General features: G+C 43.1%; 1 protein-coding gene across 6 annotated transcripts in view; it reads right to left on the bottom strand.

Annotated features, from left to right (window-relative positions):
• Frmd3 (FERM domain containing 3) overlaps window positions 1–20,488 on the bottom strand; it is a 280,263-nt gene that overhangs the window by 28,693 nt on the left and 231,082 nt on the right. For all 6 annotated transcript variants that reach the window (XM_070035521.1, XM_070035522.1, XM_070035523.1 and 3 more), the window contains 3 exons: window positions 13,033–13,107; window positions 12,621–12,689; window positions 8,893–9,017 (listed from right to left, as the gene is read on the bottom strand). In XM_070035521.1, the coding sequence (XP_069891622.1) occupies window positions 8,893–9,017; window positions 12,621–12,689; window positions 13,033–13,107 (269 nt within the window). The remainder of the gene's footprint in view (window positions 1–8,892; window positions 9,018–12,620; window positions 12,690–13,032; window positions 13,108–20,488) is intronic.

Genomic DNA, 20,488 nt, shown 5'->3' with positions numbered 1-20,488 from the left:
GGCCCTTGTTAGAAAACTTCTGGTTTGAGGTAGGATGCAAACACAGTAAAAACTCTGCCTGAAAAATAACTTTAAAAAAGGGTTGGGGACAGGGCTCAAGTGGTAGAGCATCTGCTTGTAAGCATGAGGGTGAGCTCAAATCCCATTACTTACAAAAAAAATGTAAACTACATACTCATCCTAAGATAAAATGCATTTAACTTGCATCAGAAATAAGCAATTATGGCTTTAGGAAATAATCAAACTTTCAAAGATTTCTTTCAAGTGTTGGAAACTTCTTGAGAGTACTAAAGTAAACCAGAAGCCAGACTTCCAAGAATGAGAATAGCTTGGAAGAAAGCCAAAGGGAAGATGAAAAGCTTTTGAAGAGACCACAAAACATGACTCTGTAGAGCTAACTCAAGCCTTTATCTTGTTTCCTGAGCTGCTCTGATATCTGCTCCCTTCCAGAAGCTGCTGGCCCAAACTGTAGTGCTTTCTGCTAGAATATAATAGGTGTGACAATGACTTCTGCATTTTGATTTTGCTAATCCGATAGTACCATTCTAAATGAAAGCAGAAGCTCTCCTCAGCTCCTCTGAGACCTGCTAGCTCTGACAGGGCCAAGTCCTAGTGGCTGCTCACTGGGGAGCATCCACAGTGAGGAAATGATGCTGGAGACACTGCTTTGGGCTGGGTGGAGGTGGCTCACACCTGTAATCCTAGTTTCAAAGTCAGCCCAGGCAGAAAAGTCTGTGAGAGTCTTATCTCTGACCAGCAAAAAGTTGAAAGTGTAGGTGTGGCCCAAGTGGTTGAGGACCAAATAAGCCAAGAGAAAGCAAGAAACCCTGTGTTTAAGCCCCAGTACCAGCATGCATGTGTGCATGCACGTGTGCACACGCACACACACACACTCACACACACAAAACATATAGTGCTTCATATGAATTCTTCTAATTTGAGATTTTAGATGTGTTAAATACATTCCTAATTCATTGTTTTACCTATTGCCCAATTTACAGTATATTTTCCTGCACTAATATTTTAAATTTAAACAAAAGAGCAAGAATTTAAAAAATTGTGTGCCCAGTGATCCAGCCATATTAAAACACATAGAGAACTGGGCACCAGTGGCTCATGCCTGTAATCCTAGCTACTCAGGAAGCTGAGATTTGAGGATCATGGTCTGAAGTCCAGCCCAGGGTAAGATGTCTGTGAAACTTTTTTTTTTTGGGGGGGGGTCCGGTTGTGGGGCCTGAACTCAGAGCCTGGGCGCTGTCCCTCAGCTCTTCAGCTCAAGGCTGGCGCTCTACCACTTGAGCCACAGCACCATTTCTGGCTTTTTTCTTTTTGCTTATGTGGTGCTGAGGAATCGAACCCAGGGCCTCATGTATGCAAGGCAAGCGCTCTACCACTGAGGCACCTTCCCAGCCCCTCTGTGAAACTCTTATGTCCAATTAATCACAAAAAAGCCAGAAGTGGAACTACGGCTCAAATGGTAGAGCACTGCCTTGAGCAAAAAAGCTCAGGGGTACCCCCCAGGCCCTAAATTCAAGCCTTAGTACCAGCAAAAACAAACAAAAGGCACAGGAAACTCCTAATGTGTTAACATTGGATTACAGCCAGGAGGTTGCCAATCTAGGTGACTTTTTTCTACTCATTTATGTTTTCCATACTTTCAACATGTTTTGGAAGATGATCTATTCTTTCTAGAATGAAAAAATACAACAGCAATCACAAAACATGGTGGCAGATACAAGGCTTCAAGCTAGCTCTACTGAGTCTGCCATCCTCAAGTAATAGTTAACTGAAAAGTATCTTTGCTGAATGCATAAGCAGTTCCAGCTGTTTCATGGGATCTAATAGAAAAGAAAAAACTTAAAGACTGGTGCTAATTATTGCTAATAACACATGTGTCTTGATATACTTAAACCAAAGGGAACTGGTTTAATTGAGAGGAAAGTTAATTTGTTTGAGCCATTGTCTATGGAATGGAAGGAAGGCAGCAAGAAAGGAAGGCAGAGAGGGAGGGAGGGAAGGAGGGAAGGAGGAAGGGAGGGAGGGAGGGAGAGGATGCCAGAGTGAGCAGGAAGGGTCAAAGGAACTCCCTGTGGTGCAACCACAGCATTGGGCTGAGCCCTCACTAATGATAGGGTTGGAGCAATTGTGCAGGCTGTGATAAGGCTCAGCCTGGAATGAGGATGTAAGGGCTGCCTAGGGAAGATGCAGGAGTCCCCATAAGGCACCTGTTGGGGGGGGGCATTCTTGATAGATGAGCACAGTACTATAAATATATTCACATATTCACATATTCAAACACAGTCATTCTAGAATTTCAGGGAAGCCACTTTAAGCCATCTATGGTTAGCAATAGACATGAAGCAAACTTTTTTAAATACCCTTGCCTCCTTTCTCTCTCTCTGTCTCTCTGTCTCTGCCTCTGACACACACACACACACACACACACACACACACACACACACACACACACACACACACACACACACACACACACACACACACACACACAACCTGGCTGGGAACCAGTGGTTCAAGCCTGTAAGCCTAACTACTCAGGAGGCTGAGATCTGAGGATCACAATTTGAAGCCAGAAGTGGAAAAATGAAAAAGCCAGAAGTGGAGCTGTAGCTTAAGTGGTAGAATGTTAGTGATGACCTAAAAGCTCAGGAACAGCACCCAGGCCCTCAGTTCAAGCCCCAGGACAGGAATAAAAACTAAAACTATACAATTTGTCATATTTAGGACAAACGTGTATGCAATCATCTACACATGGATACATACCAACAAAACTGCATAGGCACAAGCCGGGCGCCAGTGGCTCATGCCTTGTAATCCTAGCTACACAGGAGGCTGAGATCTGAGGATCACAATTCAAAGCCAGCCCAAGCAGGAAAGTCTGTGAGATTCTTTTCTCCAATTAACCACCAGAAAACCTGAAGTGGCACTGTGGTTCAAGTGGTAGAGCACTCACCTTGAGCTGAAGAGCTCAGGGGCAGTGCCTAGGTCCAGAGTTCAAGCCCAAAGACTGACTGGAAAAAAAATATCAGGCACAGTGCTATGGCTGGCTTGGGGTAGTTAGTTTTACAACTTTCTTCAATTCCCAGCTATTCTTTGACAGAGTCTTCAGGCTTAGACAAAGTCAGCCTGAAACAAACTTTGACTTAGCCAACAGCATTGTCATTTCAAGACTCTCCATTAATAGAAATTCTTTCATTTGGCCAGTGGGTGAAGAAGGAGGAGTCAAATATTTTTCATTCTTATTTCATTTTATTTACCAAGGGAAAGCATGGCTTCCCCATCATGGCTAACATGCCAACCTGCACCAATACTGTGACAGACAAGAGTGTGTCACTAACTGTTACTGGTCAGTTCTCAATGAAACACAAGAGCCTGTAGCTAATACACTGTGAAGAAGCTGCTCCATTTTACAAGTGAATTTACTCAACTGAGTGACTCATTGAGATATTTTCACTCAGAGCAATTCCCACTTTCAAGTTGTTCTTCTTTTGCAATTCTCCAATACTCAAAAAGGAGAATTTTTCAAAATGGCTTGTTATCTCTTCTTTTTTTAATATGTTTTTTTGTTGTAAAGATACTATACAGAGGGGTTACAGTTACATTAGTAACGTAATGCATACATTTCCTATCGAACATTGTTACTTCCTCCTTTGTTTTTCCCCTACCATCCCTTCCCACCCACCTCCCCAACTCCCCCCCCCGCAAGTTGTAAAGTTTGTTTTCAACATAGTGCCTTGTACATCTCATTGTTACAATAGATCAACCTGTATACTTATTTCAGCATTTTGTTTTTTCCCCTTCCCCTCTCCAAATTAGAAAAATGTATATACAAGATGCAGGGCACTGACATCAAATACAGTGAAAACAGAGGTTATATCGTGGGGGAAGATCATACCAAAGAAACAAAAAATCCACAAAGTACATTATAAATATGTTTTAAAAAACAATAGCAAGAAAGAAAAAACCACTTGTGTCCCTATCTTGGGGTTCATTTCGCTTAGCATCATCTTAGATGGACAAATACATAGCTTCTGACCCTTTCTGCTTGTCTCAGACTTATACTAGTTATTGCAAATAAGAGAAGCCATGGGATCTATGTTTCTTTGGGCCTGGCTTACTTCTCTTAATATAATTTTTTCCAAGTCTTTCCATTTCCTAACAAATGGGAGGATGTCATTCTTTCTGATGGAGGTATAGAATTGTTATCTCTTCTTATCCAAAGTTTTCCACTACAGTACTTCCCTGGATTTTGTAACCCAGCAACCTTGGGGTAAGCAGTGAAAACATTCCTGTTGTTGAGTGGTGCCTAGGAACTGACTGTTTTCCTTCTACACAGACACAGCCTACTTCAGAACTAAGCCTCCAGCTGTCCTTTGGGTGAATGGGGTCACACGCTCTCCCAGAACACCAGTGGAGTTATCAGGGCTACAATACTTGGCCCAGCTGTTGTTGAGAAGATTGAAGTTCTGGGATGAATGAAAAGAGCTTGTCAGACAAATGTGTGGTCATGACCTCTGAGAGCCATGGTGGCAGCAGGGACAGACCTCCAATGGCATCATGGGAGACAAGGTGCCAGAACCTTCCCAGAACCTCACCTTGGAGCTTCCAAGCATCATAGTTCTATTAAATCGATTTGTTCTTCATTCCTAATCAAACAACTTTTTAACAGGACTTGGGCTGCTGATAGTGACCTGTTTCTGGATCTAGTTCATGAATGTGTGTTTTGAAACTCTTCCAAATAATAATGTGAGCCCTGGCTTGGAGAGGGGGAACGGCCACATTAAAGCCAAGCAGTAGCATCTGAGGATCCTCCACCTACTATGTGAGGCTCAGATAAACAACATCAATGCCGAATCCTCTCAACATCTCTCCAACAGCTAAATAGAATCATTTTTTTTGCCATGGACTCCCTGTGCGATGCTAATGTGCCACAAGCTTTCCTGGGTCTCTCATTAGTCTCATTCTTGAAAGAGGTTGAAGTTTTGTATTAGTATCTCACAGACAAGCACAGGCCATAGATGATATGAGACCAATGTTTCTGTGTCCCCATAGCAAGGGACACTGTCTCCACAATCCTGGTCCTAAGTCTTAAATCTGTTGCTGCCTCCTCCTCTCCATCTCTCTGCCTTTCTTCAGCTCCTGTCTATTTCTTCTCTGGGCTATTGCAGTGGTTCCTGCATGGGTTATGTGACTCTCCAAGAGAGTCATTTTGTACCCCAAGGGATATTTGGTAATATATAAAGATACTTTGAGTTGCCAAGGCTGGTGGAATGCTCTGGTATGCACTAGGTAGAAGCCAGAGAGGCTGCTAGGTATCCTACAGTGCACAAGACAGTGCCCCAAGAATGAAGTGCCCTGTTCAAGAGGTCCATAATAATTGAGGACCTCAGCTCCAGCATTCTTCCACTCACTATCACAGTGATATGAAATGCAGTTCCCAATCAATTCATCTCCATGTCTGAATCCTTCAGTGCTTTTCAGGAGTGACTATCAGGTTAAAATCTAAATGTCCCAACAGGTCATACAAGACCCACTCTCATCTTGGCTATTTCCTGATCTTATAAGTCACCTTCTCCTTTTCCATGTCTCCTCTTTTCTCCAACCACACATGTGGACCAGACCGTGCACATCACCTTCTTCCTATGGCTTCATCCATTCATTCCTTTCCCCACCAATGTTATGTCAGATGCTCTATGGTGACTAAAGAACAAATCACTCCCAAGACAGCCCAAAGCACTGATATCCAATGATACAGGTAGAAAAGTGATCACACAATTCAGTCAGCAGAAGTAGAACTTACTCATGGACTCTGTGATCCCACTGTCATCCCTTAATCTGCTTTGAGACACTGGGGAAGAGAAGAGCTTCATCTTTATAATGCACAGCAACCAGCACACTGGAGGTATGCTCTACCAATTGTATAGCTGTTGTGTTAGAGTACCAATTAGGGAATTTCTATCCTCTTGAAATTTGGCGCCATTTTATTTTAGGAATGAGAGGTAGGGATAGGGTCTTGTTATGTAGCCAAGGCTGGCATCGAATTTCCAATCCTCTTGACTCAGCATACTACATGCTGTAATTACAGGCATGTCTCACCATGTCTGATTTCTGTTTATGTACTAGGGAAATACAAACCTATAAATTCAGTATTCTTCTTGAGAGTTATCTGAATCTCACTGTTTGACACTCAAAGACAAGAGACATGGAACAGAGGTTTGATAAGCAATAAAGATATGTCAAGAATACAAATCATCCACTGTGTGAACCATACTTTGAATTTCATAGTACCTAACGTAGTTCTGCTCTAATTCTAGATTGAAAGTATCATTCTGTTTATTGGATAATTAACACTATTTTGTTTCTACTTTTCTTTTATGATAGTACTAGGATTTGAATTCAGAGTCTCAAGCTTGCTACACAGATGTTCTACAACCTGAACCATGACACCAGCCCATTTTCTTCATTTGAAATTGATTCTATATCCTAAAGTTTGTTACGATCTGTCTGAGTTTCAAATCCCATAAATATGTCCTACAAAAGGCAAATCTCCTGGGGAAAATTTTACTATATAAATTTATATTTGTATATAAAATATATTTATATTCTATATAAATTTTTATAAAAATATATAATATATAAATAAGTATAAACATATATATATATACACATATGGCTACTTTTAAGAGATAGACCTACCAGTTTAGCTTTGTAGCTGATGAAAGAATTTAAGATGCTTTCTGCAAATAACAGGAAAAATTGAAAATGTAGCTCATGGATTCCTATCCCATAGGATAGTACTTAAAAGTTTATTGCACTTAATTATGACGTACATGTAGTTGTGTAAAAGACAAGGCTAGTATTTAGCAGTAAAATTTCACTATAGAAAAACAGAGTAAAATGGAATTTTGTAACTGAATGGAGTAAAAGGTTTGGGGTAAAGCTTGACCCAGGGCCTCCTTCATAACCCAGGGGGCTCTGAAAGCAGTGGTAGCCTATCTACATTCTCCATACCAGCTGTTCAGTCTGGCCTTCCAAATTTTATTCCCATTTATGCTATCTCTTTGCAGAGTTTCATACATAAAGTGTCTTTTCTCTCCCCTTCTTTATTACTCATACACTCCTCGTTCAAACTGGGGATAATAATTACCTTCAAAAAAATGGCTTTCATCCAAAGTAATATTCCAGGCATATGAGATAAAGTCTATAAATCATCAGTGATAAGAAAGAAAGGCCGTTTTTCTTTCACTTGAAACATGCACAAAAACAGACAAGTAACATAGCTTCAGAGGCACTTGAGCTAATAAAATGAACTTACAATGGAACGTATACAGTAAATGGTTAGGACAGACAGCAAGAGCTATTATAACAAGACAGTTCTCATAACCAGATATCTTGTGGCCAGCTGAAGACAAATGTCTTTTGAGACTCCATCCTTTATGCTTTCCAACCTTTTTCTCTACCTGGAGAAATTTTGGCATCTGACTACCCACCACTTTCCTCATTAATCATCAAAGTATCCTTTCGAGAAAAGATCCTTTATGCTTCAGAGTGACTGGTAGTTGTTTCCTCTCTGAAGACTACATTCCATGGCAGTTTCTTATTATAAACTGAATAGTTTTCTCCTAAGGAAAGAACTCTTCAAGCAGAAGTTAAGTCATATTTGGCAAACAGAGTCCTGCCCTCTCAAATAGCCAGGTCTCCATCGATGAATGAAAGAAAAGCAAGTTATGTTTATATTTAGGGTTCTAATAACTTAATTTTGTGTGCCTTTGTTGTTAAATTTACTTTGAAATTACTAACAGTGTGAGATTTGTCTCACCATATGTCTGCAGCAAGTGGTGTGCTGAGATACTCTCTAAATCAAATAAAGTGTTTGCAAAGAAGAAGAGGAGGCAGAAAAGGAAGAAGGGGAAAGGAAGCAACAATCTGTAGGTTAAAGTGGACACTATACATCTAGCCTGTGTCAAAACTATCAGATGAGATAGTTGTGAAAAAGGAAGCAAGAGTCTGGGGAGACGTGGAGGCACAAAGGGTGAGCAGTGTAGAGACAGACAGAATTTTTGTGTGTGTGCTGGTCCTGGGGATTGAGTTCAGCGTGTGGGCACTGTCTCTTAGCTTCTTACTCAAGGCTAGCACTCTACCACTTGAGCCATACCTCTACTTTGGCTTTTTGGTGGTTATTTGAAGATGAGTGCCATGGACTTCCTGGCCAGGGCTGGCTTTGAACCCTGATTCTTAGATCCCAGCTTCCTGAGTAGCTAGAATTAGAGGCATGAGCCACTGGCTCCCATCTCTTTCCCTCTCCATCTCCCCTCCTATCCCTTTCCTCCTCTCACCTCCCCCCTTCTCTCTCTGTGATAGTATTGGAGCTTGAATGTAGGGCATTCTGCTCTCACTTGGCCTTTTTGCTGGTTAATTACAGGAGGATCTCATGGACTTTTCTATCCAGCTGGAGTCCACCTGTGATCCTCAAATCATAGCGTCCTGGGTAGCTAGAATTATAGACATTATCCATCAGTGCCCAGCTTGGAAATCCTTTATAAACAAATCTTGGTTGTCATGGAAACACTGGCTTCCATTGGGATTTTGTGTAACGACGGAAACGTTCTCCTCAGTCTTCGATATGGCAGTCATCAGTCCCGTGTTGCCCACCTGGCTTTGGAAATCTGGCAAGTGTGACTTAGGAGCTGGAGCTTTCATTTTTAATAAACGTAGACTTAGTTTGAAATAGCCATACATAGCTGTGGTTGGTTTATTGAACTGTGCAGGTCTAGTGCCATTAATGTTTTCACATGAGATTTTAAAAACACCTATTAGCTATTAAATTTGTTGGTTTTTCTGAAGCCGGCCTCTAAAACCAATGTCTGGACTTACCCTCACCCAGGGGAATTTCCTCTTCCTGTTCAATTGGGGAAGGAAGCAGAGGCTGCAGGGGCTCCATGTTAATGATGAGTTGTTTGTTCAAGGAGTGTGAGCTGCGGCTCTGAGTGATGTTAACTCTGAAAGTAGACACAAGCCAGGTGAGGTTGGTGTCCACTGTAAACACTGACTCCTTCTCAGTGACTGCCCAAGCTGGGAGCTGCCTTTGGACGTACACAGTGGACTTGCCAGTGGGACAGATGTGAAACCCTCCAGATGTACACATCTTCTTGTCCTTAAGTTCCTGACACATGCTGCCATGTTCCAGTGTTACACAGTGAAAGAAAATATACTTTCCCAGATGTCATCACCCCAAAGACTGGGTGACCATACAGCATTTTAAAAAGATACCTGAAACAGACTGGGGAGTCAGCCATCAATGAACTGGACATTCAGAAAGGTGAGTGAAGGGTGTAGCTCACTGAATAGCCACTAAAAATTCCTGACAGACTATGGCATGGACATTCTACAACTATGAACCATCTCTGTGTTGCTTATAGTAGTGGCTCATGGCTATGGACAGGGCCTATGAGTCTGCTTAGAGTTAGGCTAGATGCTGCCTAGAGCAGACTTTTACCTTAGACTCTCTAGTAATGGATACAGAGAGGAATAGAATTTGTTCCCTAAAACCTAATCTCCAATGTAATGGAACTAAGAGGCAAGTCCTGAGTTCAGGACCCCTATAAATAGGCTTAATGGCCTTATAAAATAAGTCTGAGGGAGTTTATCATGTGAGGACTCAGAAAAAAGGTGTCCCCTTTGATGTCATCAGATGTTATATCTGTCAGTGCCTTGATCAAGAACTTCCCAGCCCCAGAACTGGGTAGTATAAACTACCCAGTCCATGATATTTTGTTTTAGCAGTTTATATTCACTATACTTACCACCTCCTATAAAATTTATTCCTTTTACCTCATTTTCTCTTAAACTATAAGTTAGCTGTTTAAAAGAGTTATACCGCCGGGAGCCAGTTGACTCACACCAGTAATCCTAGCTACTCAGGATGCTGAGATCTGAGGATTGTGGTTCAAAGCCAGCCAGAGCAGGAAAAATCCATGAGACTCTTATCTCCAATAAACCACTCAGAAAACTGGAAGTGGCATTGTGGCTCAAGTGGTAAGCACTCTTCTTGAGCTGAAGAGCTGAGAGGTAATGCCCAGGCCCCCAGAGTTCAAGCCCCATGACTGACAAAAATCTACCCCTCATGTACTATATTTTATAGTCAGTGTGTACATATGCATATGGCCCTTTATATGTTTTCATATGTCTGTAATTTAGATCTAACTTCCACATATGAAAGAAAACATGGGTATGTTATTTTTCATACATATATTGCGAACTGTTGAGAAAATCCAAAGTAATAAAGTGCATACAAACCACATTTCCCAGTTCATCTTCAGTTCCCAAAGGAAGCTTTTCTACTACAATAGATTTCTTAATGAGTGTTTTTGAGACAGTTCTAGGCATGAGTCAGCTGTAAGGTGGCCGCATTGTTGGAGTAAGCCAGCGGATGGATTTCAAGAGTAGAGAATCATGGCATATGTCCTGGCCTTGCCTAACTGCCAAGACTATGAGGACTCCTTCAGCACTGAGTATTTTCTTTTCTTTTTAAAATCAAATGCTCCACTTCAAAGTGAGAGACGAAAACCTGAGCTGAGACACTTGAGACAGTTCTGTCTCTACTGCCACCTTCTAAGAGAATGCCCGAGGCTTTCAGAGTGGCAAGGGCCATGGAGATAAGAGCTCAGGGAAGAGAAGCAGGACACTGAAGCTCTAGGCTTAGGTCTGACATGCACATACACATACACTCAAAACAATTTGGCTGACTCTGTTTTATCTAATCCAAGACTCAATTTCCTGTCAAGCAATTCCTGTAGAAGTAATGAATGAAGTGATCCCTGAGGTTGTTTCCAAACCAGAGATTACAAGAAAATTTTGTCATTTCTTATTCTTCTTTTCTGCTGTGTGGAATGGCTGTAGTGTGGGCAGAAGACCCCATCCTGTGGTCCATAAAAGGCTCTCTCATTGATGGGCAGCCTTGTGGGCGTTCAGGTGCGCATGGCGGTGCTTGGCCATCATGTTCAGATTCCTTAGCTCTGTAGCTTTATTCTGCTTTTTTTTAAGAAGCAGGAGATACCACATATGATGTGCCAGCGCTCTACCAGGCCACCCCAAAGCATAATTTGTATGCATCTGCATGGTAGCTCCTGCTGATTGGGACTCTGTCTCTCTTTTTGTAAGAGAAGAATCATCCAAATGCCCTCGCCATGTTGGCCTCATTTCACACACACACACACACACACACACACACACACACACACACACACACACACACACACACACACACACACACACACACACACACACACACACAGAGAGAGAGAGTCAGGACAAGGAGTGGTACCTACCTAGCACACTCCAGAAATGGAGGAGACATAAATAAAATTCCTCTGGGTTCCAAGGATAGGAAAGGAAGGAAGGAGGGCTGCTGCCAGCATGGGAGAGAATTTTCTGAGGAATTTAGCTTATGATATCTTGCCTTAAAGAGGAGGAGGCACAATACTGAGCATGTTCAGCATTAGAGTAGTTAGCATGTCTGAGAGTTCAGAAGTGGAATGTGTACGCTGTGCACAGAGTGAAGGCCCAGCCAGGCCAAGATGATTGTTAATCCCTAAAATTACCATCAATTGTTGTCTTCATGAACATGCATACTCTTAAATCAATAATAACCAAGCCCTCATTCCTCTGGGTGACCCTTGGAAATAATGGACCCCTGACAGGTGAGCCTCTTCCCTCAGAGACCAAGAAGGAGTGAGGCCAATAGGAACTGTCTAGTGAGTGAGAGACCAGGTGGGACAAGGGAGTGTGGCCAGGAGATTGGTGCACACCCTGCTCGTTCATGTGATGTTCCAGACCTAATCAGTGACTGCAGAGCAGGTGACTCAAAAAAGCCCATCACTTCTCATGCCACAGCCAGGCCAAACTTGGGGTGGGTGTGGCCATATTTAATACTTGGGTCATAGCATATAGGGTCCTCAGATGAAGACTGGGGAAAAAGAGCTGTTTTAGTGTTTTTTAATAGTGCTGGGGATCAGACTCAGAGCATCACACATGATAAGCCAACACTATGGGAAAGCCATGGTATGTGTGGGAGGGTATGGGTACTGAGGCTTAAAGTCAAGGCCTTTTACTCTCACTTGGCTTTTTCACTCAAAGCAGGGGCTCTACCACTTAAGCCACACCTCTACTTCTGATTTTTTGGTGCCAGTCCTGGGGCTTGAACTCAGAGCCTGGGCCCTACTGTCCCTGAACTTTTATGCTCAAGGCTAGCATTCTGCCACTTCAGCCACAGCTCTACTTCTGGGTTTTTTAATATAGTTAATTGGAGGTAAGAGTCTCACAGACTTTCCTGCCTGGACTGGCTTTGAACCACAATCCTCCAATCTCAGTCTTTTGGATAGCTAGAATTATAGGCATGAACTACCAGCACCTGGCTGAGGTTAATTTTTGAGGATAATTAGAGATAAGAGTCCCATGGATTTTACTGCCCGGGTTGGTTTTGAATCAAGATGCTCATATCTCAGCTTCCTGAATAGCTAGGATGAGCCACAGCTCCAAGTGAAAAGCCAACTTTTAAATCCCTATGTCCATTGCAGAATAAGCTGAGGAAGCACCCCACTCACCTGTGCACCTCGGGAGGTTCCCTCTGGATCTTGGAGCTTGCTTCTACCACCTCCTTGGCAACTTTGCCACTGCAAAAGACAGAACACAATGCATGTAAATGGACAATCAGTGGAAATGTGGGGAGGGGAGGGGAGGGAAGGGGAGGGGAGGGGAGGGGAGCAGGAAGCATGCACACATGTCCCTTTTCCTTTAGAATCACAGTGGTCTGAGCCACAAGTGAAAATCCACCCCTTTCTTTCTTCAATTAGGGGACCTTCTTATGGAGGATGAAAGTTATATGACTAGACTGTGATGAAGGAAAATGGAAGAGTACCTCAAAGGCATAACCCCAAGTGAACTTACTTGCAAGCAAAACAATTAAGTACGAATGGCTGCTTCCCCAATCCCAACCCTATTGCTAGTGGTACCCACCTATATCGAAATCTACTTCCTTTAAAAAATATCTTGCTGCTTGACACAGTCTTGATTTGACTGGATTTTGCATACCTTTAAGAAAAAGCAAAGCAGAAGTGATAATGACATTGGGGAGTTCAAGGAGCATGGTACAGAGCCGCAGTAATCAGATAAACTTTGAATCTAAGAAATAAGTTCATTTGATATGGTGGCCCAATATGTTCACACAGGAACTGAAAGAAAGGTTACATAAAGGAGCCATTACATTATATGAATGGTAACTTGAGGTCATCACTGGTATCTATGGTTTAGTGCAAATCTTTCATCAGTGAACACTGGTTGTGACCAACATATTTGGTTTTCTAACTTAGGTCAAGGCCTGTGTAAAGGAGTAGGGAGGATGAGCAAGAAGGACTCTTCCCTGGTTTCTAGTTGACAGACAAAGAGAATGATCTTTGTGACATGGCATTGTCAACTTCATTGGTGCTGAGGGCATGTTGGTTGTGCAACAGTAAACAGGTTCCTGGCCATACAGGTCACTTGTGTTACAAAGAACTCACTGTGTGTTGCCCAAGCAAAGAACAAAGGCTGTGGCACCATGGCCTTGTCACTGGCTTCTATGTCACCATGACCTAGAGCCCTTTAACAGAATTCACACTGGGAGAGGACTAAAATTTAGAAGGAATGAGAGGCCTAGCCATGCACAGACTAGCACATCTGAGAATAGCTATAAATAAGAACAAAACAACAGCACTCTGAAAACCAACCAAGAACATGGGGTTACCCCAGGCCAAACACAGGGGTCTAAATTATTATAGTATTTGAAAATGCCTCTACAACAGTTATTTTAAGCCTTCTGCAGTTAAATTAAAAAAAAATATGAAAAAGAACAGCTCTTCCATAACTTGAGATCATTAGAAGTACTGATCATCACAAAATCTCTTAAAAATATACAAAACAGGGCTGGGAAGGTGGCTCAGTGGTAGAGAGCTTGCCTTGCATGCTCAAGGCCCTGGGTTCGATTCCTCAGCACCACATAAGCTAAAAGAAAAAAGCCAGAAGTGGCACTGTGGCTCAAGTGGTAGAGCGCTAGCCTTGAGCTAAAGAGCTGAGGGACAGCACCCAGGCCCAAAGTTCAGGCCCCACGACTGGACCAAAAAAAAAAAAATACAAAACAGCCGGGTGTTGGTGGCTCATACTATAATCCTAACTACTCAGGAGGCTGAGCTCTGAGGATTGTGGTTCAAAGTCAGTCTGGGCAGGAAAATCCATGAGACTCTTATCTCCAATTAACCACAAGAAAACCAAAAGTGGAGCTGTGGCTCAAGTGGTAGAGCACTAGCCTTGAACTGAAGAGCTGAGGGACAGTGCCTATGGCCAGAGTTAAAGCCCCATGCCTGACTAAAAACAAAACAAAAGACAAAATACAAAACCAGTATGGCTGTATAAGATTCTGAGCAAAGTCACGTAGAGAGCAGAGACTAAGCAAGCTCTTGCAAGAAATTTCAGGGCAGGATGGGATCCCCCGTTCTGAGTCCCTTGAAGCTCTGGTCTTTTGGTTCAGAAGTGAGTTCTTCACTGTCTACCAAGCGGATCCCAGGAAAGACATATCTAAATTCATGGGATGCAAAGTCAGGAAGAGAAATTGGTGTAAATCTACTGAACAAATGAACACATATAAATGATGGCCTTGGGGTTTGCTAGAAGGAAAAGATGCACTGAGAGCAAGGGAAGGAGGACTGGTCTATTCTGAGGGCCTGGGAAGACGCTTGGTAGAAAAGACATTTGCTCTGAGATTTGAGGGTGAGAAAGTGTTAACTTAGGGGTGAAGTTGATGTAACTGACAGAAAGGCCAGCAGCCACAGAAGCCCTCAGTCTGAATGAAGACCTAATGTCTACTTTCCTAAGTTGTTATGATCTTTTGTTGGGGGTGGGCAGTACTGAGGGCCTTGCACTTGTAAGACAGCCTCTCTACTACTTGAGCCATACCGCTAACTCCTTTTTGCACTGGTTATTTTTTAGATATGGTCTCACTTTATGCCTCAGAGTGGCCTAGGCTGCAATCCTCCTACTTGTGTTCCCCTGAGTTGCTGGGGTTGAGAGGCACATACTAACCATTGTGTTTCCCCTGTAGCTGACATAACAGGTGCTTAACCATGCTTAGCCGTTGGTTGAGATGGCGTCTCATAAGTTTCTTTTTGCCTGGGCTGGTCTCAAGCCATGATCCTCAAATCTCTGTTTTCTAAGGTATCTAGTATTACAGACTTGAACTTTTGTAAAGAGTCCCTATCCCTCATGCCTTGTGTACCTTGTAAACAGTGGGAAATGATGCATAAGACATTGGTCACAAATATTCATCAGAGACAGAGAGAGGGCAGGGAAGGAAGGAATGGGCCCGAAGAGGAGGATTTGTGCCAAGACAGAGCCCAGAGAAGATGTAGTGGCACCTCTCACGACAGAAAGGGACAGATGAGATCTACATCTTGGTGACACTGAGGACCAGAAGCCCTGGCTGCTGGCCAGAGCTTCCTTCCAGGCCATACTCAACCAAGAGGACAAAAATGTCCAGGAAACCATGCTTAGTCTTCTTCCTTTGGTGATGACGCACCATCGCCAGCCTTGCTGTGGGATTGTGTGCACTCTCCCATTTCTACTCCCAACCATACAGAGATGTGGGTCTGACACTTTGAGTTGGAGCTCCCTGGGACAGTCTGGGTCCCCTGTCCTCATCTCTCCTTGGTAAGGGCATTATTCTCTGTCCTCAGAGGTAAAAAGAGGAGAAGTCTCTCAATAAATGTCTACTTTTTATAGTTCATTTAGATTTTTGTTCTCTTTGTAAGGATCCACGGTCTGCTATAAAGAAAATGATTAGGAGCTCCAATTGGCTTTTGGAAATTCAAACTCAACACTTGCACCCATTTTACAGAGGGGCACCTACAGGGTCATGGGACTGTGGGGAGAGGTGGCAGCTCTTTTAGTAATGGTTCAGCCTTAGTTCCTGTCCTGTAAGGAGGCCTGGGAGAGCCGTCCTGGACTCTTGATGGAGGCTTCAGAGCTGCACTGCCTAAGTAGGAAACCCTTCAAATGACTTCAGGCAGGTCCAAAGACCCAAAGAGAAAGTCAGCAGCTGTCTAAGCAGGGTGAAAGGAGAGAAAGGGTGTGACACTTCTGACCCTGTATAGTTATTTGTGTCACTCAGAGCATTTCTGTCAAATCCTTGCCCTCCTCAATGTCCAGGTAACATTCAAAACATTTCAGTTGAGATCTTCTGTGGAATTTTAACAGCATTTAATCTGATAGTTCAAATGACATAAACAGAACAGGATTTTGGACACAAAGAAAAGTGGAAGGAATTGTGGAGCCAGTAAGAGAGCATGAGATCCTGAGTTCAAACCACAGTACAAACCACAGTACAGGCACCAAAATATTAACTGAACAAAGAAATAAATACTTAAAAAGAAATTAAATTAATAAGAATCACACAGACTCAGTTAAATAGGAGGAATTAGTATAGCTTAGCAATAAATATTGAGTGTAAAATCATGACATTCCTCAATACATAGGAATGACTAATATTTGACCATATGAAAGTTCTTATTATCCTGAACTTGACCAATACACAGTATAAACGTCTATCAAATTATTGTACAGGCCAGATAAAGATGTACAATATTATGTCTCAATAAAAATGATAATTAAGCTGGGCACCAGTATCTACCACCTCTAACACTAATTACTCAGGAGGCTCAGATCTGAGGATTACAGTTCAAAGCCAGCCTAGGCAAGAAAGTCTGTGAGACACTTACCTCCAATTAACCACCAAATGTAGAAGTGGAGCTGTGGCTCAAGTGGTAGAGTGTCACCATGGAACAAAACAAAACTCAGAGACAGTGACCAGGCCCTTGAGTTCAAGCCTTAGGACTGGCATGTATGTGTGCGCCTATGTGCCCACACGTGTGCACACACACACACTCAGAGATAATTAAGATGATTTTAAAACATAAGGTCTCGGGCTTGATCTCTCAAGACTGCAACTCAGAAGGTGTGGAGAAGATCTGTATTTCAGCCAACCATTCCAAAACAATTCTGACTCAGTCTGCTTGCATTTGAGAGCCTTTGCACCACCAAATTCTCCCAGAGCAACCTAAGAGATGGCACTGGCCTGAAAGATCAGCATCAAAACTTCCTGCTGGCCTCTAGCTCAGTGGCCTTTGTTGTTTATTTTCAGAGGTTTTATGCCACCTACTTCACAGTGCTCAGAGGAAGAGCACATGAGATTAAATGACTTGAAAGTACTAGTGGAGTGCTTGCTCACTGCAGAGTAGTTTCCCACCCTCCCCTCCCCACCTTCCTTCATTCTCTCCTTCCAAATTACAACCCATTCTGAATCTTCCCCTGGCCTTTTCACTATGGAGCAACCAAAGCCAAGTCCCCAAATCAGCCAGACTCTGGGGAACAGTGAAGCAGATAAAGAGCTCTCACTATAGCAGGTGTACGCCCACTTGCCCTGTGTGCCCACCTCTCTCATGTACAGCAAGCTCAGAGAAGGACCTCTTCCCACCTAACACAATGCACCCATAGCCTAGTTAGAATAGCAACTCTCTCCTCCATCCTCTGCCTTCTAACCTGCCTGCCTCTCCCAGTTCCATCCAAGTCCCCATACAAAATCTCCACCCAGAAGCATGTCTGTGCCCAAACATCTCTCCTACAGGGAAACCCAGATAAATCCTTGCTGAGCTTACATCCCTTTATCCTAGCCTCAGTTTTTCCTCTGGTACCTGCTACTTCAGAGCCTGGGGGTGGTGCTCAGGTTGGGTGCTGATGGGAGGATGGGGTGTTGCATATTTCTTCAAGAGGCCACCTCTAGAATTAACAATAGACTGTCCCATCGAAAGCATGTTTTGGGGGTTCTGGAATAACAGCATTTGTTAGTATATAAAAGTTACTATAGGCTGTACACTACCCAATTTGTCAATTCATCCTATTTCCACAACCCTCCCAGAAGGAAAACATCCATTTTTCCATAAGGAACTTAAGGCACTGACACATGGTCATGTGATAGAAGCTTATGCTAGACAAGCTCTGAAACTACAATGAGACCAGAGTCACCCAAAAACTCTTGAGTACCCAGGTTTTGAATCCTATAAGTCTGGAGTACAGTTCAAGCACAGACCCAGAGTGGGTATTTCTGACAAATTTCAGAGTATTGGTCCAGGAACCTTTGGAACAACCTCCGGGTGACAGTGATGTCTCACATTGGATTTTCCTGTTCTAGACATTTTTTCTCAATGGAATCATGCACTCTATGATGTTCTGAAAAGGGGTTGTTTTACTTAGTGCAGAGTTTTCAAAACTCAACCATGTTGTAGCATAGAACAGTACTTAAATCCTCCTTATGGCTGAGCAACATTCCATCACCAAGATGTCACATTTGTTCCTCTTTTCTTTACTGCTCTGACCCCAACCCCAGGACGCGTTTTGACCTGCCTCCAGCTCTGCCAATGGCTTCCCCAAACACAGCGAAGCTCTGATCTTTCCTGGTTTGGGAGTGGTTGCACCTTCAGTTTGCATGTTTGGGGGTGTTTCTACTTTTCACTATTCAGAATAATGCTATGATGAGCATTCATATACAAATCTTGGTAAGAATTCAGATTCTGCTTTAATTGGGTCTGGGGCAGGATCCAAGGGCCCATGGCATTGGTAATTTTTGTGAAAGCTCCCCCACCCCCGAGATTGTAATGTATAGTCAAGATTGTGAATCTCATTATTCAATGAGTAGTCTATGGACGTGCCTATAGCAACATATGAAAACTTATTACAAATATGTATTTTTACCAGGTGCCAGTTGGTGGCCCATGCCTCCTAGCAACTCAGGAGACTGAGATCTGGAGAGTCCTGATTCTAAGCCAGTCTGAGCAGAAATGTCTGGAAAGCTTCATCTCCAAAATAACCAGCTAAAAGCAGGCTAGAAGTGTGGTTCAAACAGTAGAGTGTTAGCTAAGCAAGCAAGCTGAGCAAGTGTTAGGCACTGAGTTCAAACCCTAGCACCAACATACATAGATAGATAGATAGATAGATAGATAGATAGATAGATAGATAGATAGATAGATAGATAGATAGATAGATATGTGTAATCTCACAACACCCTAGAACTATTGAAACATGGCACCAATTATAATAAGAGAATCTGATAAGGCAATTTATGCACTCATTGAAGTGGGGACGCCTCAGCATAGGGAACCATACTGGGGTCTTTTTATTTTTATTTCTTGCATTGTTTTTCTGCAAGCATTGCAAATTGCAAATGAGAAATGTTTCTGGAACTGCCTTTCTCCCCTGCACACAACTCCACACTCAGTAGGCACAGTACATACACAGGCCCAAACAGATGTGAGATGAAGGCTTTGAATGAAAATGCCTGTGACTTCAGTGAACCAGCAACAGAAGCAACACCTCAGAGCTGGTGGCATCTACAGCACATATGACATAAAGAAAGCTCTGAAATGCTGTCTAAGTTTGTGTTGGAATCCCCTAAGGTCTGGAGTAGGCAGGAAAGTCAGGGCTGCTGCCCTTGGGCTTTGTTCCCAGACAGAGGATCTCAGAACAAGGTCTTTCCAACCAGATCCATGGCCTGGAGCCAGCTGACACCAACAGCACATTCATGTCTTCAAATCACCCTAGGGAATTTGTAGTCAGACACCATCCATCAGCTTCATGCTCCAGGGGCAGATGCAGTGAAAATGGAAGCAGTAAACCACCCCCAGCCCAGGAAGCAGGTGCAGGAGGCCTTGCTCTGCCAGCTGAAACTAGAGCCCACTGTGCCAGGAAGAGCTGGAAGGGGACTAGAGCCTCTTCCTCCTGGGAAAGAATGGAGCAAGCAGAGAATGCAGACTCTGGCTCCTACCCTGAGGTGAGCTTATGGATCTCAGTAAGAGTCAGAGGGATTGGGACATGCATCTATAGACGAATCAGAACCCAATCATCATTTTCAGAGTGGAGTAAATGAGAGTTCCAGCAACTGCTGTCACTTACCCCTAGTTATTGTGCTTTGCAGAACTGGATACTGCAAGGCTGGTTAGCACCATTGCATTTGACAGATGGAAAATAAAGATGAGGCCCAAAGAACTGAAGGGGGATTTTCCTAGGCCACACTGCTAGTGAGTGGCCAGAAGTAAAACCAAAGCCCATGATCATTACCCTAGGCCACAGGGATGCACAGAGGCACGGCTGAATTTCAGGGATACTACAGATGGGGAAACTGAAGGCAGAGAAGGTATGCATTGCCCAAGGTCACAATAAGCAATATCCTTCCTTCTTCTGAAGGGTCAGTGATGGTGCGGGGATAATGGAGGAGCAAAAGGTTCTGGCCAATCTCAGGTGAGTAGAGACTGTGAGTTCAAATGAAAGGCAGAACAGCACAGTGGACCTAAAAGAGAGTTTTGTTGTTGTTGTTGTTGTTTTGTGCCAGTCCTGG

This window comes from Dipodomys merriami, unplaced genomic scaffold (genome assembly GCF_024711535.1).
Source record: "Dipodomys merriami isolate MVZ:Mamm:240054 unplaced genomic scaffold, mDipMer1.0.p SCAF_26, whole genome shotgun sequence".
NCBI lineage: Eukaryota > Metazoa > Chordata > Mammalia > Rodentia > Heteromyidae > Dipodomys > Dipodomys merriami.
Note: the sequence above shows the minus strand (reverse complement) of the source record. Positions and strands in the feature narration are given on the sequence as shown.